General features: G+C 39.0%; 1 protein-coding gene across 13 annotated transcripts in view; it reads right to left on the minus strand.

Annotated features, from left to right (window-relative positions):
* Positions 1-27,397, minus strand: part of znf618 (zinc finger protein 618) — a 32,614-nt gene extending 5,217 nt beyond the window's left edge. Inside the window, exons 1-15 of one of the 13 annotated variants that reach the window (XM_034602121.1) lie at positions 27,212-27,396; positions 26,949-27,031; positions 18,278-18,617; positions 16,480-16,557; positions 16,236-16,280; positions 9,263-9,373; positions 8,190-8,270; positions 7,605-7,694; positions 7,164-7,253; positions 6,874-6,963; positions 5,360-5,437; positions 3,508-3,552; positions 2,872-2,949; positions 1,785-1,943; positions 214-1,313 (exon numbers count right to left, since the gene is read on the minus strand). In XM_034602121.1, coding sequence (XP_034458012.1) covers positions 214-1,313; positions 1,785-1,943; positions 2,872-2,949; positions 3,508-3,552; positions 5,360-5,437; positions 6,874-6,963; positions 7,164-7,253; positions 7,605-7,694; positions 8,190-8,270; positions 9,263-9,373; positions 16,236-16,280; positions 16,480-16,557; positions 18,278-18,590 — 2,358 coding nt within the window. In that variant the 5' untranslated portion in view covers positions 18,591-18,617; positions 26,949-27,031; positions 27,212-27,396. Of the gene's footprint in view, positions 1-213; positions 1,314-1,784; positions 1,944-2,871; positions 2,950-3,507; positions 3,553-5,359; positions 5,438-6,873; positions 6,964-7,163; positions 7,254-7,604; positions 7,695-8,189; positions 8,271-9,262; positions 9,374-16,235; positions 16,281-16,479; positions 16,558-18,277; positions 18,618-26,948 lie in introns of all 13 variants that reach the window. The other 12 variants (XM_034602120.1, XM_034602118.1, XM_034602122.1 and 9 more) reach the window with 12 other exon arrangements.
* Between the last annotated feature and the right edge of the window lie 401 nt (positions 27,398-27,798).

A 27,798-nucleotide genomic window follows, 5' to 3' on the forward strand; every position in this document is an offset into this window, starting at 1 on the left:
AGCACCAAAAGCTGACATGTCAGATTTGTAATCATGTTTACGCATATCATACATAATTCACAACATCGGCTTCTTTATGTTAAATAAAAACAAGGTTTTGTAGCGTAATGAGTTTAAATATTAGGGTAATAAACATAACCCAGCTTGCACAATTTCCCTTTTACAGCAAAAGAAATTTAACAAATTTAAGCAAAAGCAATACCCGTTCAGTACCTTAAAGTTTTCCTTTAGTGCTTCTAGGAAGTAGTGGCAGAGTTTGCTAGCCGTGCCAGTTCCAGCCTCCCCTGCTTTAGATGTGAAAAACTTCTCCAGGCGAAGGTAGACGGGCAGCACCTGCTGTAAGGTTGGTCTCCTCTGGCTGCTCAGCTCCAGAGCTGCCAGGCGCAGAGGGGCCAACAGACAAGCCAGCGTGCCGAGGAGATGCTTGTTGAGACCTTGGAGCAGGGGAGCCGTGGACTTGCTGCGTCCATAAGCCTCACAGACCTGTTCAAAGTGGACATGGACCTGCAGAAGAGCTTCAGCCATGCGATCCCAGCAAGGAGGAGTGGGGCACTGTGCGGCGCTGCCCTGTGAACCTTCATCAGCTGTGCTTGTGGATGTGTTGTTGAACTGTTCCTCACGGAGAGCCAGTGTGGTGGAGGACGCGATATCTCTGCAAGTTGATAGAAGCTCGGCCAACTCATGAAGACCTCGAGCCTGGAGGCTGCGCTTCCCGAGGACAGCCTGGACAACAGCACCGAGTGAACACCCCGCGCATCGCAGGCATATCCTCCCCCGGCCACCGCCACCCAGAGGTGATCCCGCAAATCCTGCTGCCCACACCCGGGGCTCCGAGACATACACAGTGCGAATGTCTGACATGACGAACTCTGAGAGCACATTCTGGACCCAGTGGTGAATCTGCTCAGGCCCCTCCCTAAGCTCGGCCTCCCTTACACCGAGCACATAGCGCTTCAGTCTTGACCCCTCCACCTGGTAGGCTGTGAGAACAAAGCAAGCATCTGGTCCAGATGTCTGGGCGTGGCAGGTGACTGCGATGCCGAGTGAGGAGTTGGAGCCTAGGGCACACGTGACCTTGACTTTGACTTGGTTGTACATGCGGGGCAGCTGACGCAGTGCCAAGGCACTCATGTTGCCAAGAGCATCACGGGTGGAGTAGGCACCATGACGAGCACCCGTATCCACGAAGGTTTGTGCCAACTTCAGGAAGTCCTTGCTGTTAAGCACGTTTAGCATGCTCAGATCTGAGCACATTACCCGTAAAAGACGCTCAGCCACCTGCTGTCGCTCCTTCTCAGGTAGTCCATTATTTTCTGCCAGTACAGCAGATGGATGATAGGAAAACAGAGTAAAACACAAAACAGATAATTAGTGGTATTGTAACTATAATTTGATACATTGACAGAAAAAACAGAATCATAAGGTATTAACATGGAAACAGACCTGACTATATATTTTACATTACATGTCATTTGGTGGATGCTTTTATCCAAAGCCACTTACAAAATTCATTAATACAAAAAACAACTCAGAAATACAAGAAAGATTTGTCATGACAGCAATTAGTTAGCATGTCCTTCATGGTCCCTTTTGGCTGATATCAAACCCAAGGACATTGCAGCTATGTGGTAAATCTCTTCACCACCAAGGCACCATAAAAAAAAAAACATCATGTCTGACAACAAAGTGTTCAAAGAGCTGCAAGGTGTTTACACCTTTTCAAATCTCCATATGAACAATAAATAAAAAAGTCTGCAATAAATGTGGTTGACAGCAGTACTTACGGCTGAGTGTGTGGTTTCTCTGGGAGATACTTTGAGGCTGGATTTGTAGTTTAACTGAGGGATGGGCCGGAGCCTGAGAACCCCTCCACAGCTGCTCCTGAGGACCCGTGGCTGAGGAGGTTTTGGGAGACTCCCCTTTGGTGTGGTTCTCATTGTCAGCTGAGGAGACACAGAGGAGCACGATCGAGTTCAGGTGATGATATCGTACAAATTCAATGGAGAATAAATGAGATAAATGAAGTAAAAAGTAAAGGATAAAATCATGACAGAAAAATAAAAAAGGAGACAGAGAAAGAAAGGAAACACTTTACTTGGCCTCCCTGAGTATTTCATTGACAAATTATGCTTGAAAAGCAGATGTAGAATTTTCAAAAAGAATTTCATCTGAATTTTTTTCTCAGTCAATTTTCAGACAAGATCAGTAGCTACTCATGGCATTTTATTAAATGAAGTCAGACTCACAGCAATTATACCAGAGGCAAGAAACGAACGGCAGATTCCCTCAAGTAAAAAATCATCTGGTGTAAAAATAGTGTAATATATTTTAAGAGTATTTTAAAACGGTCCAGATAACAGAAAGGCAACACGATTAATATATAAAGGTAAACAAACCACACAACAGTAATTTATCTAGTTAAAAATACCGAACATGGTAATTACAGCTTCTTAAATATTTGTTTGCTATTCCCGTTGTCATATGACTATAAATCTATATTTTATCTAATTTTGTGGACATGGACATGGTCTTTATTTCTGATATTCTCGATACTAACTAATTAGTCCCTTAAACACATAACTAATGGACAATGTGTTTTCTGAATGTTCGAATGGTGACGCATGTACGATGCACTAAACAAAAACTGTATCCTGCAGCCTCAGATCCAGATCTGCAACAACCCTCATTACTCATTGATGTACAAATGTTGTATTGTGTACAACAATTCTATGAACAAAACCTCAGTAAACAATAAAAGGACTACGTGTAATTGTACAGACTTTCACATGCATTGCAGCCTCTGAGGGTGTGTTCACATTTTGCATTCATCTCCCTGTCGAGCTTTACATGCATTTGTAGTCATGGACTCACCAGCATGGGACTGCATGTGCTCCAGCAGGTTGTTGTAGAACTGGAACTGGATGCCACAGGCACCACAAGTGTAGGGTTCTAAAAAATCACAAGGCCCAGAAGAGTGTTGACTCTTTGTTGGAGGCAGAAGTAAAAAATACTGCGCGTCTGTCCACCTACTAGCCTCAGTTATCCCTGATCTATACTGGATCTCTGCCACATGGAGCAGCTCTGAGAGTCAGTCTAAACAAGATGAGGGTTTTTTTTGTTGCCCAAATCTAAATCCCACATTTGAATTTGATGTCCAAAGTTAGAATTTGGTCGGAGAACTGTTTTGCATGTCAACCACCTCCAACATCTGTCTCTTCATTTACCGTCTCTTTTCTACTGTTTCATATCTAATAAATGCAAGAATGCTTAGCTGTCGGTCAGCACAAGACAAAAGCTACTGTGTGTCTGGACATAATCCAGATGTACGATGAGACTAATGGTGGTAATGTAGCTAAATGTAAAACATCTGTATTATCACAGAGAAAACTATTTGTGCAAAACAATGACAGGTTAACAAAAACTGAAGCATACCAGAAAAAAAGGTGAAATGAGAAGGAGTGCAGCATGCGTATGTCGTTTTAAGCAGGAAGGTGGGGTGGGACTTACTCGGCGTTGTAGAGAAGGACGTGGCCACCAGAGGGCTTGGAGTTCCTGTGGACAAGAAGACAGAGAGTTAAGACTAGTGTCAGAGGGAGCCTCTCCCTACTGCTCTTTACCTATATTAATTCAATCTTTAACATTAACCTATGAAAGGCTGATTCACAATCAAAGAGCATTTACTCTACATTTCTGTGATACAGAAACTTCGATCAGTGGTTGTTGGTGATGTTAACTGTGTAGTTGGTATAACTGAAGGTCCTTTTGGATAAAAGCATCTCCTAAATGAATGAATGTAAATTTAATGTAATATAATCAATTTAAATACTGTGTTTATCACAGGTACAAATTGAATGATTTCAGAACCACATGCAATGAATCATTCGCTCATTAGACACCCTATGAAGAAGTGGACTGATATATTTGTTCGAGTTATGCCACTTCATAAACAAGAACACAACATTAGCACAGCATGAACAAAGACCGAGCTGAAGTACCTTAAATAACCTTAGAAACCTTGAAGAAATCTACATCTGATGATTTCATGAGGGTTGATTTGAAACACATATAGAATGTAGAATTCACTGCATCTTTTTGTTTTTATTTTCCAACACACAAATACTTGCACCGATTTTGCCTGTAACAGAAGATTCACAGTACTTCTGCTGCCCATGGAAAAATACTGAAGGTAACATTCAAGCATCCAGAAAAGGGGCAAACATCAGCTTTTAGCAGTTAAAATGTTTTTTAAAGTCTCACAGTTTGAATCCATTCCATTGGGGTTAAGTGGGTGTTAGGATCTGCCCCTGAACCCTGACTTTTGCAAAGACTTAGGACTTTTTGGAACTGTTGTTTGAACCTGCATTTGGCTTTGTTCAGATTTTTTGGTTGGACTTTTAATTTCCTTTTGTAGATCATCTTTTGCTGCCAGAGTTTGGGTGTCTTAGATCTCCTGAGTTTTTTTGCCAGCCTTCTCACCTGCCAACTGACTGTGAGCCTGCTTATTTTGATTGAATATTTTTACCTTGGAGGTAAAAAAAGATATATTTATCTGGCCTTTTCTGACGACTGCAACCAGGGTTTTGAAAACCATACAAACCCAACAGTGGGTGTGAGTTGATCTCATCGGATTCCTATTTTAATATTGATGATTGACGTACAGAAATGTGACTTCACCTTTTTCCAATTTAGCGCAACTGCCTTTAAACCAGTGAGAAAAGCACAGACAAAACAACAGAGAGCTCTACTGAGTAACAAGCAGGACTTTTGTATCCCTCCACAATGAAAAACAGTGCTCACAGTAAAAAGCTGACAAAAACTGGGCCTGTAACTTTAAGACCCCTTTTGATTCACTAAGTGACGTGTGGCAGCCGTTGACAGAGCCAAAGGTGATGCAAAATTTGTGTTCGACAATGTCTCCATCTTCATGTGTGAGTGTAGAGTAATAATGTTAATAGAGCTCTTGGACTTGAGTTTTAAATAGTTACAACTGATGCAAGGTAGGTCAAGCAAACCTCTACATACAGTAGATCCTCTACTCCCACTTGATTTACATTTTCAGCCAGAAATACTCTCTTAGACACTGCTTTTTCACCGGAAGATATTTGTTTTACTTTTGTTTATTTTTTTTAATTGTTGTCTGTCGCGGGTTAGAAGCGTCATCAACCCCCCCACTCGCTCAGAGTGAATCCGCTGTGTTCATACATCAGATTCTCCTGGATATCTACGGACATTATACTAGGAGGCCAGGCAGTCTCACTCGGACATTTGCGTTCACACATGCACCTCCTCCGGAGAAAATACGGAGGATCTGAGGAGTTCAGTGCATGTCTGAAAGCAGCTTAAGTGGCTCAGTGCTCACCGCTTGAGTTCTGCGAGCTGTTTGTGTCGACCAGACTCGACTGAATCGCACTCTCCAGTTTCCGCCTGAATGGACTGTCTGTTGGTGAAAACACAGCAGAAACAATGAGGGACATGGCCATGCTAAATAATGTGGGTAGCATTTTTTTAATTGAAGTTATTAACTACACATCAGTTACGATGGAGCCAAGTCAATGACATGCAATTTACACTTAATTTTAGTTTAGCATGCAAATCAATCACACTAACAGGCTTGACAGAGGATCCAAATGTTCATATTACATTTAAATATGGGTTTAATTCTGCTTCTTCATTCCATCTCATTGACCCACTTCTAAGATGTGAGTGTGTGCGATGCTTTAAATAGTTCTTTATGGCAGAGAGCTTCTTCGCAGAGAGATTGGGGGGATTCATGTGCCACAAAATACAGAACCGGTAGAGAGAAGAATCAGTGATTTGTGACAACTGGGAAAAAGATTTTGGCAACTGTTATTTAAAATTGCATTATTGACGATAAGCAATATATATAAAAATGTTTACATTATATAAAAATAATAAATTCACATCATTGTATAAACGTATTTAATTCATTTCTAGGTTGACTAGAAATAAGAAAATAGCTTTAAAGTGACAAACCTTTGGTAAAAAAAACTAAAATGAAGACGTCATCTTTATTAAATGTAATTTCAATGTTGTTAAACCATTTTCATGTGGTTAGGTGCTTAAGGCAATAAAAAAAATCAATCATAACAAGAAAAAGAAAACGTTCATAATCCTTCACCAAAGGTTAATAGTTTCCCAGAAATACAGCGATAAGGCCAATGTGACCCAGAACCTCACATCAAATCTCTGAGGGTCCACTTACATCCTTATTTTTTTGGCTCAGTACAACACACTTAAACCATTGTGTGGTAGGTTTGTGTCCCTTTTCAATGCGCTCTCACAGCAGGACTGATATTATTGTCATGGTCTCTGCCCTCAAACTCAGCTCAGGCAATATCATGACTGCTGGTGTACTCATGAGTCACGCTGCCATTTTAAAAAGACATTCAGCAGTTCAGGCAGGCGGTGCTTGGTTTCTAATCAAATTCACTGAGTTTTTTTTTGTCATTTTACCAATCTGTTAAATTTGACTTATTCCAACAACTGTATAATTTGTCAAGTCAGCATCTACAGTCAAATACCAAACATTCAGCTTCTACATCACCAATGGCAAATATAATGGATTAGATGTGGAAATATACATGAGCCCTACATATATATTGGTTTTGTCATCAGACCCAAAAACCCTTTATTGGTCAGGCTCTATTAAACACTATTCTTGGTAAAATGATGAAAAAACATTGCTGTTCTAGGGATTCACAAATTATCAAGGTGCATCTTGGTACTGTGTCTGTGTCTAAAGTATAAATGTTCAGTTTACAGAGTTATGGGGGGGTGTACACTTTGCTGTGCATGTCACAATCAATCAAACCTTATACTGAAAAATGTGAGAGGAAATAAAATGATGCTTACTTTTTATCTTGGCAGCTTGGCTGTGGCCAAATTTACTCATGTCTATACTGCCACATTCCTGTACCCGTGATGCCTTCATATCAAAAGACCCTGCATCAAGAAATGTTCTCAGAGTTACTTGGAGATAGTTTCAGACATTTAAAAAACAACATTCCTCCATAACATATAACTATAAAGGGTCATACGTGTTCAGAAGAAAAATAATGGATGAAGTAAGGACTTAAAATTCTGGGTAAGAAATGTTCTAATCCCTCTCATAGCAGCTTTAAGCCTTAACAAAACCAGCTCACCCATCGGCGTGTGAAGAGCAACATGCTCCTGGTATGGATTGAAGTACTTGTACTGCTTCCCACAGAACTCGCAAACGTAGCTCCCAGTTTCTGGCGAGGAGAAAACACACAAACAATGCTTTGTTTTCATTCATATCAATGATGGTGAAAAAACCTGAGTCATATCATCAAGATTCAATTTGTTGGATTAGTTGTGCTCATTAAAAAAAACAAGGCAGATGATTATTTAGTTAACAATTCCTTATGAGGGAGAAGCAGAAAAAGTCCTAACAGAGTGCTGGTGATTCTGATCTTTTACCGACTAAAAATGCCCATCTAAACATTTACGTTTAGCAATAATAAAATAAACACAGGGGTCTCCCTGCATAGTGTGTAGAGGTTCACACTATCCCCCCCAATCAGTAGGATTCATTAGTGCAGTGACAAGTGCAGGCTTCCCACCTGCGAACACTGCCAATTGTGTTTGAAGGGACACCCGCTGCCGTCGATTGAACCCACGGTCTCTGCAGAGGTGGGCGATTGCTTTTTCCCCTGCGAAGGAGGACTTTTGGACTCATGTTCTGAAACCTTTTCAGTGCGGAGTTAGCTCATATGCTTAGTGTTATTTTTTGAAACATGGATCATCTCCACGGCTTACGGCTTTCATTACAAACTGTGTCCAATACACTCAGTTGGACACAGGTGGACTCAAGCTGTCCATGTGTAATGGGAGTTTCAATGCCAAGTTCACATGTGTTTTAACTCAGAATTCTTTTGAATAATCATCAGAATATTACCTAAATCAAATATCAAATTACTTCTAAATAATGTGTTACAAATGATCCCAATTTGGCCATGTTTCTTTTGCAGTGTTTAACAACACAAAGTGTAGAAAAGCAGCTGCAAATTCCTTCTGACACAACTGTATTTAATGTGAGCTTCATAATCTTGTGCTGCTATGGTAAATCTGTAAAGGTTCCAGTCACCGTTTGCCAGCATTTTCTATAGAAATAAATGAACCAACTGAACAAAAACAAACAGTCTTACTTGGACCGATTTTCTGGTAGGGTTCAACTGGCTCCTCATCTTTAAGGCCATCCACAGGTAACACTACCTGTTCATAAGGATCTGAAACAAAAAGACAATTTGTAAAATTTTATCTTGCATCTTTGTCAAATGTCATTTTGGTCATATACACGAGCGTTGCTGCAATTTACTTGTTCTTTGCAGAATGAATTGAAACAAAATCAAATAAGGTACATTGAACCTAAAACAAAAGGAGTTGAGTATCTTGTCTTTAAAGTCCTTTGACAAGCACCCATTGATTTGTGTAGACATTGTAAGAAAAAATTAGAAAACCTTTTAGTTTACAGCAAGTTAATTTCCAGAAAACAACGCATAATATAAGAAATTTAAGTAGCCACTGCATATACTTGTATTAATGTTTCATATCTCCTTAGTGTGGAGAATGGCAAAGGCATCCAACTGTTGACTACCTCCACCAAAAGTTCGGTTTTTATGTTGGTTTGCATGTTTTTCCGTGAGTCATTTAGCAAGATTCCGCAAAAACGACTGGAGGGATTACCACAGAAATATTTTCAACATTTTCACCATTTTGAATTAAACGGTACAATATATGGATCTTGATGAAAGAAATTTATTGGAGTGATATCTAGGAGGGTGTGGAATTTGGTGCAGTTTGATTGAATATAAAGGACTGTTGGGCCTTGGCAGTGCGCTCTGCTGAGTGCCATTTTAGTTTTTACATATTTATACCTTCTCTACCTTCCATACTCTGACTTTACATTAGGGGAGATACTCAATTTAAAACAGCAGGCTTTATTCACCGCCGCTGAAGTAAGAACTAGTCTGCCTGAATAACACTTCACCTGTGATGGACTATTATTAGCGACAGGCTGTTACTTCTCACTTGGAGTATTTTGTTGTTTTTTAATTAAAAATGCTCCCATTTTTTCTGATCTACTCCTCTTTGCCATTCCACTCCACTTTTGCTCCGTTCTGCTGTACGAGGACAGTGTGAAAATAGAAAGTTCACATGTGAATGGATTTCAAGTTCAAGTCTTGCGAGTTTCAAAGAAGAAATAAACTGTCATGCATACTCTCCAAAAACTCCTTGTTACCATCAACTGCATGCAGGTCACGGTGCTCCTGGAAGCAGCTGTAGTATTTATACTTCTTGCCACAGATGTCACAGGAGTAACGGAAGCTGTCTGCAGATTAACACAGAGAGAGAGAGACGGCCACCATTTATATACGTGACTAACACAGTCAGGCAGAGCATGGACATCCCTGACAATGACGAGCAGTGGGGTCATTCAATGCAGACTAACTCAGAACTAAGAAGAAGAAATAATGTGAAAACTAAATTCAAGGGACCTTGAAAATCTATAGCTCTTAGAATACGTTTTTATTTATGACATTTTATATGTGTATTCTGAGCCTCATCAGTTACTTATTACTTTTTAAATCTTTATTATTGTAAAATAATTGCAACTTCTGTAGAGATACCCAATCCAATAAACCCTCTTTTTTTTTTGACTACATTTCACAGGAAGGATTATTTTCATTTTTTATTGTTTTAATGGGAATATGCAGATAAACATTGGATATATGAGATGTTAAATTACTCCTTGATCTTTTAACTTTTTTTTTTAAATAGCTTAACTTTTCTGACTTTTTACTGGCTATAATATTACACTCAGTGGTCTTATAGGCAGATAGTATGTTGACTTTAAGGTGTTCTATCTCAATTTGTATTGGAGTATTTCATGGTGCCACGTATATTTAACAAGGGCAGAGAGAGCAGAGTTTTGTTGCTAGTCATTCTGCATTTAAAAAAACAAAGATGAACAAAGAAGCAAGTTTTAAAACACAAAGGCTGAGATTTGAATGCATTAGCATAGACTGACAGAGAGGGAGGGTGAATGAGATCAGATAAACAAGACAAATAGGCAGATGAATCCCTGAGGGGAAAAGTGAAAGAAGTTAACATTGATTCGATTATTTTATCAAGTAATATCTGCATGTATATAAAGCTTTTAAAATGTTTCTTTGCAAGCTTGTATGTATGAATGGAAAATAAACAGGAAATCGGGTCAAGTCCATCTTTAATTTATACAATGCAAAAATTAGGTCAATGCTTGTATATAATATATATACAAATTATGCATACAATTCAATAATATATTAATTCTAATTAAATATACAGTAGAGTTCTTAAGAATGAAAGTGTAAATTCGCTTTATATTTTAGTTTGAAATCTGTCAGTTTGTGCATATGACCGGATATTCAAGCGTGTGGTGGTGATGGTCACTACATGACAAGAGATAGAAAAGATGCTACAGAGATTTGGTATTTGAAAGTGACGAGAAAAATAAATTTGCTGGAGAATCAAGATTGTACAGGTGTAGAACAAATAAATAAATAAATGAGATGGTGTGAGTTAAGTGATTGGATTCTCACTGTTGCCTGTAAAAACAATGTGTGCCGAGTTTTACAGTTTTATGTTTCCGTGTCTTCACAGAAGCACTTCCTCGTGCAGATTTATTTGACAGGTTTACAAAGGTCGATTTACAACTGCCTACTTTGGAATTATTCGTAAACATCCCTTTACAAGAAACAGTGACATTGTGTTGGCTGAATTAAAATGTTCTCACCCAAATGATGCCAATATCAATTTGTGCTTGTGCATCAACATCTAATCAATGGCGAGGACTTAGGGATTGAAAGAGGGATGCAGATGACTTGTTCTGCTCTTGTTTATTTTGTGGCGGTGGATTTCACTGTGTCGCCAGGTGGCTGTCGGCAATTAACACCTCAAGTGCCTTCTGGTTTGCCACAGTGAAATCCTTTCTGAGTGCAATCTGTTGCATAAACAACAGAGTAAGTGGAAGACAAAATCAATTTCTAAGCTCCCCTCAACAGCGACACAGGCCGTCCTTCTGACAACAAGACTGGGTTTACTGATGCTGCCCCAGCTGAAGGCCCCTCACCTAACACACCCATGTGACAAATGTTGTATCATCTCGTAGCAGAGCGAAAAAGTTTTCTGCAGCACATTCTGACTGCTAATTCAATCAGCAGTGTTCTTGGCCGACTTGCTGAGGTATTTCTACAGCAGAATATGAACTATTCTACACTGGACAGATTTTGAGTGTGTTGACACTTTACTTAGTTAGATAAACTTTGTCAAAATGTATATCAATATTTTGAGATACCAAATGGCTGTCCCAAAAATATGATATAAGGGGGCACAGATAAGCTAATACAGTAGATTCAAAATATCCTCTTTCTTCACGTCACAAAGGGGCCCATGAAATTTATGTTTAATTGGCCACATAGAAATACGGCTACAACAATGATTATTAGGGGGCCGGACTGTAATTGCATTTATAACACCCGGAGGCTTTAAACAATGCATATTCCATTTCCCCACCAATTAACACAACACTGTCTTTACTATCAAAAGTTAGTGAGTTCCTGGTATTCGTCAGTGTAAAATTCATAAAGCATGATTGATTCAAGCAAAGGTAAGTGGACGCACTTAACTGCTATTTTTCCCCATCCACTGGCTTGTAGACAGCCATTCAAACTTTTGATTGCTGCATTTCTATACAAATTCAGCCCACTGGATGTTAAGTCCTGCCCACTGGTTTTGATGGATGACCGTGAAAGATTTGAGAAAACAAGCCTTAAAGTGTGACAGCAGGTTTAGATGGCACACGGTCTGCCAATCCAAATGCCATTTTATAATTGATTTCACAATCAACATGAGAGGGTCATGCTTGTTAATTGAGTTTTCATTTTAACTTTGACAAAAGGTGAAAGACGGGTATCAATGCTACATTTTCAATTTTTACAATACTCATTTAAACATTGATTCTGATGTTATCCTTCTTCAATATTTAAATTAAAAACTGCTCAAGGTGAAAACATCTTACTTCCACCTCATTTTTCTGTACAAGGAGGTAAGAAGACAGAATGGGGAGCATTATTATTACGACAATAAGCCTGCACTAGATTAAATAGCAGAGCTGGATTGGTGTCTGTGTAAAAGGGAGAGCCTGCATGAAGGGACTGATGCCGACTTTGTTCTGTTAAACATAACCCCTCTAATTCCAGAATGCCGGCACACGATCTAACAACGTGCACTGGGGGCAGCTCTTTAAACTTGGTTCAATGTGGAAAAGGAAAAAAAAAAAAAAAACGTGGGACCCTCAGTCTTCAGAACTGATTTACAACTTTGAAAGCTCGACACACACATTAATTTAAATAGGACCACTCTGTTGTCGCAACAGGATTTCCATAAAACACTGGGTCATCCAGCAAAGACGTTGAACCAGGCTCATCTTTCCCTTCAATGTAATGCTGTGTAATCTGGTCAGACAACACAATACATCATACAGCCCTAGACAAATTATTTTGTAAGTTGTTGTATTTCCTCTGCTACCTGGCAACTATTAACACAAGAAGACAAAACTGCTGTCAGTGTGATAAACTCTCTAGAGATGTTAAATCCTGTCATAAAGTATAAGTGTGTTTTGGCAGCTGATGATGAAACTTCCTGGTCTCACTCAGTACCTGAAGCCAAACACCCCTACCACCCCCTGCATCTTTTTTTAATTGTGGAGCTGTTTTTGGTCTTAACACCCACTTGGTCAGAACTACGGAAAGCTTGTTCTTGCCGCGCTCCCAAAAATACTCTGTTCAACTCTGAGCACTCCTCCACAACGCTGCAGCCAAAATGATTCTTCTGTACCTGCACTCCTTTAGCGCTGGGTATTTCACATACAGGAACCGCTCATTACACACAAGCCTGGACTCATGCCATATTTTTCCCTGTGCTGCTTTTAACTTGAGCTTTAAACTTCTTTTGATCACTAACATCTCTTAAGTCAACCATAAATGATTAATACCGTATAAATTCAATTAATTAAACGTCAAGCAGGTTATGATTTGCCTTGGCTTGTTTTATCTTTACTTGCTTCTACGTTCTTTAGGGGGGACTTGCTAATAAAAGCAAGTCCTATGTAAAAATACAAATTGGAAAGCTAGTCATTATAAAATTAAATATATGGCATCAACTAAAATGCTATAGAGCAGGTTACATCCTCCAAAGAATTCAATCTATCAGCATCTTTTACCTGCCCTACTTATTTACACTGTCACAGACTGTTTGGTTATACAGTGTTTGTATTCCTCAATAGCTCAATAAAGAAGACTGGTCTTTCTCTTCTCTCTGCCATGTTGTTGCCGCTGCCTTTAAGCGATGTACAAAATCACGTAATGATTGTTGAGAGTGCTGTAGGAAGCTTTATAAATAACTCAAGTACTACTGTGAAGTTAAGAGTATTTTTAGTCCTAATCAAACTTTCACAGAGATTCCTGGGAGTGATTTTTAAGATGTCTGATAAATGCAGGCCCTGGCAGCTGATATACGATGCCATTAAAAAGGAGCAACATCCCCATACCTGCAAGCCGCCATTTATTTTTATGGGTAGTTTCAGGTTTACCTCTGTTGAATTAGAGGAGCTGGTGTTGTCAGACAAAGAAGGTCCAGTGTGTCACTGTTTTGGTATGAGGACATAAATTTAAATTGGCTCGGTTTTAAGCCACCCCCCTCCCCCTCCCCTCAAAAATGTGTTTTGCTTATTGTTACTGCGGCTGGATGTTTGACCTTCACTGTGCAGAATGGCTTATGTGCAGAGTTTGTTATTACTTTCATCTGCTGAGCGGGAAACGTTCTCTATCCTTACCTAAGGCTCTCAGTTTCATGTGTTTGTGTGACAACTAATCTGGAAGCTACAGAGAGGTATTGCATGTAGAAATGCAGAAAATGTTTTTCTAAATTGACAAGATTATTATCTAAAAATTCTGATTAAAGTGTTCATGAGAAAACAAAAAAAAAATCTGCTCTTTTTTTTCTGAATTGACAAGATAGCCTAAAAATCCCTAGAGAAGCTCTCATTTAGCCGACTTTGAGAGTGTTGAAGGACAAACTATGTAGTTTGATCCAGTTTTATTGAAAAGAGCAGATTTTCTTTTCTCAAGTGAATGCATTATGCTTTAGTAGGAAGCCAGTCACAGTCCAATATTTTGCATGAAAAAGTGTGATGTGGGAACTTGAAACCTCCAGTGCACTTTCACTAAAAATGGACTCTTCAGTGATGAAGAAAAATCCTGTATCCAGCAGGGTAACTTTTTAAAATTTGAAATTAGTTATTGATATTTTTATTATAGGGAGAAGATGTAGATGTAATTTCCAAAAATTCTAACCTGTTACTTGAACTTTTTGTGGAAAAGCTTTATCAGACACTAATTACTCAAAGCAGGTTGTACATATGGTCTTAAACCATATCAGAATAGATTCATTTTATATTTCATACTCATTTCAATTCTCAGCGCTTTAGTTATTACAGATAAATAGTAATATATCATCAAGTGCTTCTCAGAATGTATCCTGGGAAATGTGTAAGTAGCAGATGCTTCAGCCAAGTACAGATGACTCTAATCATCACTTTGAGCACAGACAGAAGAGAAACTGAAAGTCTGCTCACTAATTCATCTGCATCATTTGTGTTGACAAGACATCAGCCTGATATCTGCAGACAGCTGTTAGCCAGAGTTAGCTCCCTGACAGGGACAGACTGAATAAAGAAGAATGCAACACACTCTTCACCTGCACAGCTTCACATCCCAGAGATAATATCTCCTCAACAAACACAGACAGAGCTCAGGCAGTGTGCAGGCTTTTCTCAGCCAATCCCTTTCAGTGATGTGATCTCTACATTGGCTACAAGATGGTCGAAATCAGTTTTTCATCCTGAGTCACAACATACCTGTTAACTGTGGCAGTTCCACATAGACTATAATTATTAATTATTTATAGAGGGCTACAGGTATGAGTCTTAAACCACAGTTTGTGATAGTTAGGTACCTTCGTTCCAAAGTCAAGGGATTATGTAAAACATTATATAATGTTTATTATAAAACATGCACAATGGTGTACATGTTTTATTTCATTAATATGAATTATAATAATAATTACAACAGACATCAGCTGTTTTAAAGTGTTAACATGTCTTTATAAAAGCTGTTGCCAAAAAAATGTCTCAATGAGATGAAGGAGATTGTCAGGAACATTAAAAGTCATCAGGCCAAACAGGACAATTGATCTACTCACAATTCGTCGGCCTCTTTATGTTTATACTCATGCTCTTCCAAAATATTATTGAATTCCTTAGAGGTAATTTAATTGAGGAACAGGCAAGCATGCCAAATTGAATTTCAAGTTTGAGATGTAATGGGGGTTACACTGAAGTATTGCAGCCATGGTGTAGGTTGTTTATATTGGGCTTTTACTTCTGTGATTGTATTTAGGATTTAAACATCAAAGAAGTAGTGTTCATTTGTAAAGATCATCTTTTGAAGGAAAGTACCATGGAGTTTTGTTCATCACACAAATTATTTTCTGCAATTATCCAAAAACCACTTAAATCCCACGACCTTTTTACCAAGGGAACCGCTGGGAGGAAAACGTCCAGGTTGGCCGAACGAATTACTGGCTCAAACAGCCACATATCATCTACATATCTTTTTACCTTAATATAAAATGTGTGTGCATATTGTAATAACTCAATTTCCACCATGAAGATATTTACATTTACTGTCAACATATAATAATAAATGCAGATTTACAGAACAAGGTGCAAATGCGAAGACTGTAAGAATTGATATTGGGTCATCCAAATAAGGGCAAAACCTTTTTTCAAAACATTGGAACATTATGTCTACACATGACATTACTGTGCAAGAGAGTTTGATGTAAAGTTGGATGTTGCCAAAGGGATGTCAACTTGTGTTGATGGGGACTACAGTGATGAGACAAGACTGACAATGGGGCAATGAGGGGGCAGAGCAGCCTGCTAAGTTAGTTAAATTGTGGTGTACTCTTTCAATCTTCTCTATAAAAACGGGCAAAACGACATAATGTCTGTTAAATGACCCAAGTAGAAATAAACAGCTTGTGCTAGCATGGTGTTGAATTTGATTGTGTTGCAAAAGTGTACTCACTGTTGGGCGTCTGGGGTAAAGTATCTGTAATCATAGCCTCTGATTCTATAGAAGGAACAAAATTGAGAAAAATCACTTGGGTTAAAATAACAATCGAAATAGATTAAATACATTTTCTGGAGAAAACAGGACATGAATGACTCAAATAGAGGAAGTGATTGATATTACCACAATAATGTCGAGAGAATAAATAGAGCGAGCAGACATTTATTATTACATATACATAAAACCTATGGTATCTTACCTCTGTGTGCCCGGACATGTGTCTGGAAGCAGTTGTAATACTTGTACTTCTTCCCGCATACCCCACATACATATGAACCTGCACGAGAATTCAAAACAGTGTCATAAAAACAAGGCGACAGTATTATCAGGAGGATATACCTGTACATACAGCATATTCAACTAATATAAAATGTAAGATCTTAGTTCTGTCTCGTTTTCGAAGTAATCCTCATGAGAGTATCTACTGTCCCTCTAAGTCAGTTCTCTAAGGAATAACAAAATATAAACAACAGTCAGTTAATGTTCTTTGTCTTAAGTATCATATTGCACCCAATATCCATGTTTTCTGAATTAAACTCCATCCTTAACATTAAAATTAACTCAGATTCCTCTGAAACGCTTGCACAGCTTTTAATGCCTGGAAACTCCTATAAAATCTGGATTAAATACTTGTAAGTGACAATATCTATACTCAAGATACCAGTTAATTAGGTACACAAAGCTACATTTAATGCAGTTTAAGTACTAATGTTTAGTTTTAGAGTGATTTTAATTCAACTTTATGATCATTTTGGAAGCTGTTGAATTATTCTGAAGTATAATGAGCTTCTAACATTTTATTATATTATTTATATTAATGAAGATACACTAAATATTAGAAGCATTAAAAGTTTCTTGGAGGTATGATTCACAGCAGGATTGTTGGACGGCATTAGCTTTGGCAAGATAGTGGCAACCGAATATGCAAACAGTACATGTATTTGCACACACACATACACAGTGTATATTCATTCAAATGATTTCAGGGGGGAATTTGCTTAGTCAGTGTTGTTATATTAACAATATTCATTACCATTATCATGGGCTTAACTTCTTTCACTCAAATTCAAACAAAAGAATTTGAATTACCGCCCTGAGGTTGTTTACCTCCACCAACCAGTGCAGTTTCAGTTTACACATGTTTTTTTTCTCCACACATGAGGTCAACGTGACCTTTAAACTTTAACCACTGTGACCTTCTCCACTGACATTTAATCAGTTCATCTTTGAGTCCAGGCAACAAACTCTGAAATCTGAAGAAATTCCCTAAAGGTGAACCTGATAGATAATGTTCAAGAGGCCAGAAAACAGGTTTTGGGAGGCCACCGTGACCTTTGACCATCTGGATCTAATCAGTTAATCTGTGACTCTAAGTGAACATTTGTACCAAATTTGAAAGGAATCTCTCGACGCATACCTATGATCTTGCACTCCCAAAGAAAAAAAGGGGTTTGTGAGGTCAGGGTGACCTTTAACCACCAAAATCTTATCAGGTCATCCAGGTCAACCCTGAATGTTTGTAGGAAATTTGAAGAGACTCCCCCGAGGCATTCTTGAGATATTAAAGAATAGGAAAGACAACAAACAGACAGAAAACCCGAAAACATAACGCTTCCAGCCACTGGCCATAAGAAACATTTTCTCATTTAGCCCCAATGATGCAGTCGCTAGCCATGCACTTAATCTTGGTTTCATTCCTCAGGTTTTTAGATACCTGGCAGATTTGAGCTGCCACCTCTCTCTATAAAAGAGATTAAGGATATGTATTTTGTGCTCACAGGATTGGAAAATTACATTTAAAAAATTCAACAGCAACAACAAGCTGTCAACTGTTTTCACAGAGGGCAGGTGATTGTTTGCTAAAGGAGATGCTGCTGCTGATCTTTTTTCAAATGTCATTTTAAAATGCTGTGCAGCCTGTTTTGATGGTCAGGAAGCAAGGCCAGGGTCAAGAGAGACCAGGCACGGCTGCAGTCAACATACATATATTCACACACCTATGCATGAGTCTGTGCTCTTCGTTGGAGGAGGAGTACCAAGGGCAAACATACCCTCGGTAGGAGCTCTACGTGATCCGCCTCCACTTCCTCCTCCATCATTTCCTCCAATAACAACACAGATCTCCGCAGGATTGGCATCGCCAACTTTCCCGTTGCTCGTCTCGGAGATCCCGGGCTCTTTCTTAACTGTGACGGGTCCTGGACTCGTAGTCTTGGTGGCTGAGGCTAAGGTTGGTGAGGGGCCATCTGTGGCTGCGCTCCCACTGTCCGCCTTCTCCTTCCCAGGATTGGGTGCCTCTTGTGCACTCATGACTCTGCCTCCTCTGAGCCTGTGCTTCTGTGTGAGGAACAAACAGAAGAAAAAACTTAAATTTATGGTAATTTAACAGTATCAGCTCTACCAGGTAAACAATATACCAGCTTTGATTTGAGTGAAGTACCAAAGAGCAAACTGGAAAGAATAAACAACAATCTGCATCAGACAGGTTAAAGTAAAACTCCAAACACCTCTCTTTTTCTAAATGAAGTAGAGGGACGTGTGAGCTCAAAAGGGACAGGACACATCTGATACTGTAATTTTCAGGACAGAGAAAAACCTGACACAATTATGTGCTGTTAGCAGTGAAGAACAGAGTGGCTCCAATGTTCATAAAAGTGACCCTTGATGACATAAATTCCACAGCTTTGTGGCACCCAAATGCTCTAATTTCAGAAATATCCAAATTACACAACTTGCCACTTCAGCACAGGGCTATAAAAGGCCTTGTCAAGAGACTGTGCTCAAAATGCAACCAAGCAAAACAGAGTTATGCCAGAATGAGTGATATTATGGAAAGAGGCAAAATTGGTCTTCTATTAATAGCAAACCAATACAGCAACAAGAAGCCTTTTCATAGCCCTGATACACCTTTCTTTGGATGCGACACACAACCATCATGCCTCAGTAAACAGGGACGTGAAGTGGATAATGTCGAGACAAAACATTTTTGGTGTTCAGTTTAAATAGCTCGCGTTCAGTGGTAGAAAAATGAAATGATGAGGATATCAACTAAATCGTACAATATATGCAACACCTAATGGGTCTTGAGCAAGGTTGTGCAAGTGTTTTGATGATTTTCCTGATACCCTTTATCCATTTGTTTGGAACAAATAGTTTTTTCAGATGTAAAAGGTAGATTTCATGTTCAATTAAATTATGTTTGCCATAACAATAATCAGCATATTTCATGAGAATTTAGTCCAGCTGTATATCTTGTCACGAGCACCATTGTTGGACAGGGAAGGAATTTGACATGCTGGCCTCCTGGAAAGGTCACAGGATCATCTGGGGCCAAATCATCCAGGCAAACATCCATTATAATGGCAAACACTGACATTTAAGTTTTAAATCTGAGTATTTTCATTTGAACTTTTCCACTGTGGTCACTTTCCATTTTCAGTACCCTTAAGGAGGATTTAATTTTAAACATTTAGTTGCTAATTTCTAAAAGTATACATTTATTTATTCAGGGACAAAGTGTCTGGTTTCACGAGTGGCATAAGGTGCACAACATCTTTGTGCACCCGTGTCATTTCATCCACACTATCCGGAAAGTGTAGAACAAGCAGGGTTTACATTCACAGGTTATCTGGTGTCAAGCACTTTAACACTGTTTAAGAAAATACTGTTGACGAAGAGTAATCTCCCACAACTTCCCTATAATAAATGAGCCGGCTGCTGCTCAATGATACCAACTGACTTAAAACCCAGGTTCAGTGTTTTAATCAGATGACAACATGAAACCACAGATATTTAATCTCTAGACCTATATCTCCCACACAGTTCTTTCTTCACTGACATAAGCCATTGATAATTAAAGATAAGACTCTGCACTAAAACTATATTATCATTATTATCAAATTCTATTTGCAAAACAACAGAAAATGAAAATACTTAGGCTGGACTGTACTGTTAAAAGTTTGGTGGAAAAATTATGGATGCATAATTATTTTTATCTAAAGCGTGGAAAAAGAGGAACGACTTGAAATTGTGACACTTGTGTTGTCACACTAAAAAGGTACATTGCTATAATAAGAGAATGTATGAACCAGATTTTTAACCTCATTTGGCTGCAAGAATTCCCACAGAAATCTTCTGGGTCAGCAAAGTCTCCCATTTATTGTCTACGCTGCAGTGTCAAAGTTTACATCTCAGTGGCATCATAAATTTTATAGTCAGTTCTACATTTTGTAGGTTTAGGACTGAACAGTCATGTGGAACATGTGAACTGCTGAAATTGTTGGCATTCCCTCTAAGTCCCCTGTTCAATGATTCCTCAAATTTTGCTGCAGAGAGGAAGGATGAATAGGAGAGTTAAGGCAAGAAAAACCTTTTAAATGATTTCTCTCTATCGGTACACAGTGCTTTGATTGTAAATATTTAACACACCTGAAACTAAGCTTTGCTGGTTTGTATATCACTAGAAATGTCTCTTGACATTGCTCCTTACAAGGCTTGTTGCAGTGAGCAGTATCACCATTGGTGTACAGTGTTTATTACTACACTGTGAACACTCATTCTTCACTATGAAAATAAAGTGATACCCACAAAAAGTGGGTAAATCACCTGCAAGTGAGAGGAATTCCGTTTATTTTATGACTAATGAATTAAGAGATAAAGCAACAACATTATTGCAGTGAATAAATACAACTGCCTCTACATGTCAGTAGTTCTCTCTGCTCAATGTACATGGGAAAGTGCATGTTTTCATTTTGACCTACAGTATCTACCAGCTTAGCGACAGTATGTGTTTTAAAAATAACTGACTACGTTTTCACAATCTTCTTCATCCTCGCTGTGTGAAAAGTGTGTTTCAGGCTAAATTTAATAGCGAGTCACGAAAAATACAGTAAAAGCCAGGCTTCTCTGTCTCAGCACTTTTTTTCAAATTGTGGCCTAGGGGAAGCAATTTCAAGGTCAAAATCACCGGCATTTGGCAGTGTTCTGGCAGAACTTACACTGGTATGAAAATTTTCTACCGTGACAAGTGTAATCCGTCACACATACAAAAAGCAATGTGTCATCAGAGCTCTGTCTGTCTGTTTGTGTGTGTGATTGAGTAAAAGCCTTCTGTCAGCTCAAATTCTACAAATGAATGAGGACAGCACAAATAAAGTGACTCTTAGCTTTGATGTATTTATCATTTGGATATAAATTATTAACACTAAGGAAAATTCATTGATCGTGTCACTTATAATGGGATTTAAACCATTTGAATGAGTCTGTCAAAGCTTTTGAATAAAGGTAATATCACAAATCAAACTTAACATCACTGTTAGGATCTGAACATGATACCAATCAGCAACTGGTTTCTTTAAACATTTTATGACATCGGTGAGCCAATGGTGTTAATAAACTGTTCCTCTGTTTTCCAACATAAGAAGAATAAAAGACGTAAGCAACGGCTTATAAAGCAAACTACATTCCTCTGCAGTGAATCTCATTTTTTAAATGATTGATTACTTCTCATTGTCATTACCAGAGTGGCACTTAGTAGTGCGCATACCTCCGCCAATCTCCTTATGAAACCACATTTAAATTCATTAGATCCAGATTTTTATTTGGATCTGCACCAAATTGCACACACTCATAAATATCAGTGCCCTAAACATGCCTGATTTTTGTTTTTCATCAAGCTTCATGAATTATTCTGTAAGAATTCAAGTAAAATGTTGAAAAACATCTTGCAATGTAAAATAAAGTGGAATAAAAACCTGCACCCCCCCAATCTGGATCCACACCAAAATTTAATGGGGTCATGCTCCACTCCTCCACAAACATTTTATGGAAATCAGTTGAGTGGTGTTTGTGCTATCCTGCTAACTAACAAACTAGCCCAGAAAAAAACATCACCTATTTGGTAGTAGATGTACTCATGTAATTCAAATTTTTTTTACTTCTGATTACACTTCTACTTCACCTAACTTTTCATTTAAAAGTCTAACATTTTGTTTGGCTTCATTACATTTGACAGTATTTAGTTATTCAACAGCTCAGGATTTTACATCAAAAAACAATAATCTATTGTGAAGATCAAACCTGTGTAAAGGCCCCTTGCCATGTTTAACCCACTAAACTCCTCACATGGTTTCAATTTAATAATTCTTTGAGCCACAGAGGTAATTGTTTCACAGACGAAAGGGAAAGATTAGAGAAAAGTAAAAAAATAAAAAATAACTAAAACAGATTTGAGCAATAGAACTTAGTTTTTTCTTCTCTTCTTTCCCATTAATCATCTACTGAGCCCTCAGGCTTATCTGGTGACACTTGAGGAGGGACCTGACCCAGAGGTTGCAAATCACTGGACGTAGCTTTTGCAACTCAGCCAGATGCAACAGTCAAACACAGGAACAGGATATTAGCAGCATTTGCTCATAACATGCTAATAAAGGACCCCAGAGCTCACTAAGCACCAGCAGTGTGTTCCCATTCCCACATGGACACACTACCACAGTGGTCAACAGGGCCATGTTGAGCACATGTGGAGCTGGGGGGGGGACATGAGATGCCTGCGACAGCTGGACGAAGGAGATTGAGCAGTGAGATCAATGGTGGAGTGACAATGCTTTGCTTCCGCCATTTTATGAGCGTTTTGGAAACTTGCTTATATTGATTGTCTCCTGATTGATTGGAGTTTCCGTAGTGTGGGGGGGGGGGGAACAAATGCATCTAATTTCCTGCTTGAACACAAAGTCAAGAAACTTGTTAACTCGAACTGTAATCAAATCAAATAATGGCAGCGACACATGCTTGTCAGAATTAGATTCATTTGTCATCCATGTACGATTTCCTGTGCAACATTTTGAATGCATAACCTGACTATATGAAATGCATGTTGTTTTCTCTTTCCTCTAATTAAAGTCAAAATGCAAAATTAGCCATCTGGCCTTCTGTTCTTTCATAGTCTGAGTCTTCTGATATACTGTAACCTGCAGCAGCATGACAGAACAGAAATCTAAACCAGGTGCACATGTCCTTGATGTTCCTCACATATAAAGCACAACCTAAAACAACTAAAACAAAAGGCCAGCGGAGGAGATAAACACTAACACAAGAGCAGGAAATATACTTAAATTAAATAATCAACTGTTATTTGCATATCAAAGATCTATAGATAGTATCAGAATAACAGGCATTAAAGTAAGCAGGCATATGTTGCATTGTGATTTATGCCAGTTTAAGTAGTTTTCTTTTTGTGATTTGGCCCAGCTGTGTTTTGAAATGTCAATGCATGCATATTAACAATATTATATCGTTGCACTAAGGGTTACAGAATAAGGAGGTTAGGCATACAAGGAAAATATCTCTAGGACGTACCTCTGTTAAGAATTCAGTTCTTAGTCGAGGTACTTAAAATAATTGGCCTATATTTGGGCAGTACTGTATCTGCCTTTGCACAATAATGAAGCAAATCAATCACTGTGCTCGGTTAAAGCAACAAAAAAAAAAAGGAAGAAAAAAATAGTGCGCTTCTAACTTCGAGGAGATTTTCTTACTTTGAATTGTATCTTACTTTGCCAAAAATCACTGTGCTCTGCATGTTAAGCAGACTGGAATAGAGATTCCAAATATAAAATACAAATTTGTTTAAGGCTCAGGAAAATGTTTCCACTCCGGAGGGATTAAAAATAGGAATCAGCTAAAAATGGGGGATGAAGGGGGTCACTTCAATCACTGCTTTCACTGCATGTTTATATTATCCAGAGCAGAGTCAGTGACTGGGAGCAAGGGTTGACCAAAAACCTGTTTCACACTAAATGTTTTGCCTGCTTTTCCGTTTCTTTAATCAAAAGCACATTTTCCTGTCCTCTGTAATAAATGCCTTCCAAGATGGTGTATGACCAATGATTTCAAAAAGCAATAATGCAGAGAAATGGATAAACCCCCCCTCACTCACTCACATGCACACACACACCCAGGATGCTCTGGAAAAAGAAACTGTGTCGTCTAGTAAAATTCCATCAGCATACACTCAAAAACCGCCATAAAAACCTTTTCAATCTATATGTTAATGCCACGAATTAAAATTTAATAACATGAGATATTGAAAAGCAGACTTGAATTATAAAAAAATAAATCCTGAAAGATCAGGCCCCTAAAATTAGAAATTCAGGGCGGCATCCGGCCTGCTTCTAAACCCTTGTAGGCTGGGAGATTAAATTTTTGATGAAAATCAAAATTACACTGCACACTGACACAGGCGCAGCAAACCTGGCACTATTGTGATTTATGGATTCATTAAACCCGCGGGAGTTTCACCCCTCCCCTTTTCACTCAAAGAAATGAGATTTGCTTTGCTGAAAATTTGTATTTTCTGAAAAGCTATTCAGGCTCTGCTCTACCTTCAGAAAATGGTCAAGGAAAAAAAGAAGCTTCTGTGTACATAACCACTGCACGTAAACAGGCCTAATTTTCATTGCTGCAGCAATTGAACATCCCTATGCATTATTCATGAAACCAATAAGGTTCATTTTTACAAAGGGAGAGGCAGGCAAAATATGTGCAGAATGCACAGATTTTTTTTTTAATGCAGCAGACCCAACCCCTGAAAAGCCGTTCCCTAGAGACTCATTTAAGTGAAGCCATTTTCAGACATTTTCAACATGCCATTAAGAAAATAAAGGAACACAAAATGTTCACTATGTCTGAGAGGATGCACAAATCAGGAATCTGTAATTGTACAAAAAAGGGAATTGGCATGGCATCAAAGACAGGAACTGTTAGTCGAACAGCCTTCACCCTGGAAGAAAAAACAAAACCTCTGTACTTGGTTGTTTAATTAGAGCAGCAACTGTGTTTCAACCACAGTAAACCAAGGACTGTGATATGATCCCTCACCATCTTGTGCTTATGGGAGCCTGGAGGGACAAGTTTCACCTCTCTATCCAAACTATTCGCTCCGAATATCCTCAGTGAAACAAAGCTTTTGTTCATGTAGCAACAAACCAGCATTCCTCTTACCTTACTTAAAATGAGAGCACTCCCAGAATGCAGTTCCTATTAACCAAATCAGGGTTTCTCATTGTAACAGTATAGCATGATCCCTAAGAGCTTTATAACTTATTACATGGTCCTTCAGGCATTCTGCATGTAAACATTCCCATCCCTTTGAGTGATCCAGCCCTATTAAACTCATGACACTGGTTGCCTATCTTCAGTTTTGTACTTTAACTGAACCTTCTGCATTTTGATTAGACTTTGCAAGCAAAGGTCAGAATTTACACTCACATTTTGCATAAGCAGACACAATTTCCACCAGCTCTTTAAATTTATACATATTTGAAGGTCAGCATTAAAATTACCCACAGCAAAAAATGGCCTTCACAGTTTCCCTTACATTAAAATAAAAAGCAAGCCATGCAAGATGGGAAACTGTTTGGCGTCTGCAGGATTAATATAAACAGTAGAGGCACTGGTTGTAATTGTTTTTCCTGCCCTCAAATTATGCTGACTTGGGTCTTTCTTCTTCCACTGCTGTTCAGTTCACTTTGGACAGTTATTTTCCGCTTACAGATTTCCAATCTCCACAAGTAAAAAAAGTCCAAATTGTTCCATGTTTACCAGGCAGTAAATTACATCTGTGCATAAATCATAGCACACACACACACACACACACACACACACACACATCAGAGAAATGCAAACAAAGAGAAACAGCAAAATTACAGTTCACGATTGTGAGGACTGAGTGAACAGTTTAAATCTCTGTCCAGTATAATTATACGACAAGATTTTTTAATTAAAAAAAAAATTTAAATCGCAAAATCATTTAAAACCAGAATATTAATTATGCAAAAAAGGGATCAGAATCAATTCACACAGTGCTTTGGATGCAGCCTCAAATGCTTCTTTTTAACATTAATCAGGATTGTGCACACACAGTGCATTCAAATGTAATGTTATTTAAGAAATTTAAGAATGATCGAACATGCAATTCAATAAAACAAACCTCAAAAACTAGTCTCATTACAATTTTTTTCCCATTTCTCAAAATGACTGCCTACAGGTGGCGCCAACGACACCCAGATTTCCAATCCTCTATATTCCCTAAAAAAATATACAAAAGTCCAAATGTATTTTAGCCCGAACGACACTCTGGTGTTTATACTCGCCCGTAAACACCGAGCATCGAACCGTCAAATGCGACCGACAGCGGCCGCCTGCGGTGCGTGACTTTCTGGGGGGAGAAGCAACTCCGGCGAGGCTCAAATTTGCAGGAAAAAAATTTCACAAAACATGGCTGCAGGAGGTTTTTGTGTTTCAGATTGTTCCTCCCCTCATCGTCCTTCATGTTGCCACACTATCAGCCCCTGGTCGCCACCGCTCCGCGGCGACATGCCCGGTGGTTTCTGGCTAGTTAGCGATTAGCTAAAACTAACTAGCTGCCCACACGACTAGTCAGCAGTTTACACGGAAACTTCATTAAGGGGGGGGAAATTCATCCCGGAGATTAGGGCACATTTCGGGATTGGCTTCGCAGCCCCTGCACCTGGTTTTTTGGGGGGGGGGGCAGGCAGCTCCTGGTTCATAGCGACAAGGAAAAACTTGAACATCCGGAAATTTCCTCAAATTTAGGATTTTTTTGTCCAAATGAGAAAAAAACCCCAGAGTGAAACGGTTTGACATTACCTCCAGAAACGATGCAGCTCATGCGAAAACAGCCTCCCCGCTCCAGAAGGCTTCCCTCCCGCGAACCAGAGGCGGCTGCTCAACTGCTTCCTCCGGGAGAGAAAAAAAAAAAAATTGTGAATTAGTTATGAGAAATTCCAAAAAAATTTCCCACCACGACGGGTTTTTTTCTCTCTCCTCCTCCTCCTCCTCGACACGCTGCGTTACATTTTAAGAAAAGAGTAATGGCGTAATGGGGCCGTGGATTTTAAGGTTTTCTTTACTCGGGCCGTGCGGAGCGGCTCGGTTCCTGCCGAGCACCGGGGGTTCCTGCCGAAGCACCGCGGGTTCGTGCTGCGGTTCCTCCTCCGGTGGAAAGTCTCGTCCGCCATATACAAGCGCAGATTCCGAAATTGCAGCGGCGACCTGTGTTTGAGCTTCATGAAAAAAAAAAAAGACAAAAAAGAAAAAGTCTGAGAATCAGACTGGAGGGGAAAAAAAGGGTTGGACGACTGCGGAGTTGCACGGGGAAAAAGAGGAGGCTGGAAAATACGCAGAGGGGGAAAGATTCCGATTTGAACCGATAACGTTATAATGACAGGTTTTACTGAATGTCTCCATTGTGCAAAAATGAGCTTTTGATTTGGAAAAGGGTCATTTAACGAGGTTGTGTTGTGTTCGGAGGCAATTTCAATGAGAAACGTTCTGCAGGTGTTTCCAGGTGTTTCCACTGGGAAGGAAAGTCACATATCTTTGTTCCAACGCCCTCCAGCGCTGTTGGTTCAGTGTGATGAGTTAAAACAAATGTTAAACTCGCCACTTCCTCCACAAGCTGTTTCCTCGTCACTGAATCCACTGACATTTCCGCTTT

The sequence above is a fragment of the Hippoglossus hippoglossus genome, chromosome 12 (assembly GCF_009819705.1).
Source record: "Hippoglossus hippoglossus isolate fHipHip1 chromosome 12, fHipHip1.pri, whole genome shotgun sequence".
NCBI lineage: Eukaryota > Metazoa > Chordata > Actinopteri > Pleuronectiformes > Pleuronectidae > Hippoglossus > Hippoglossus hippoglossus.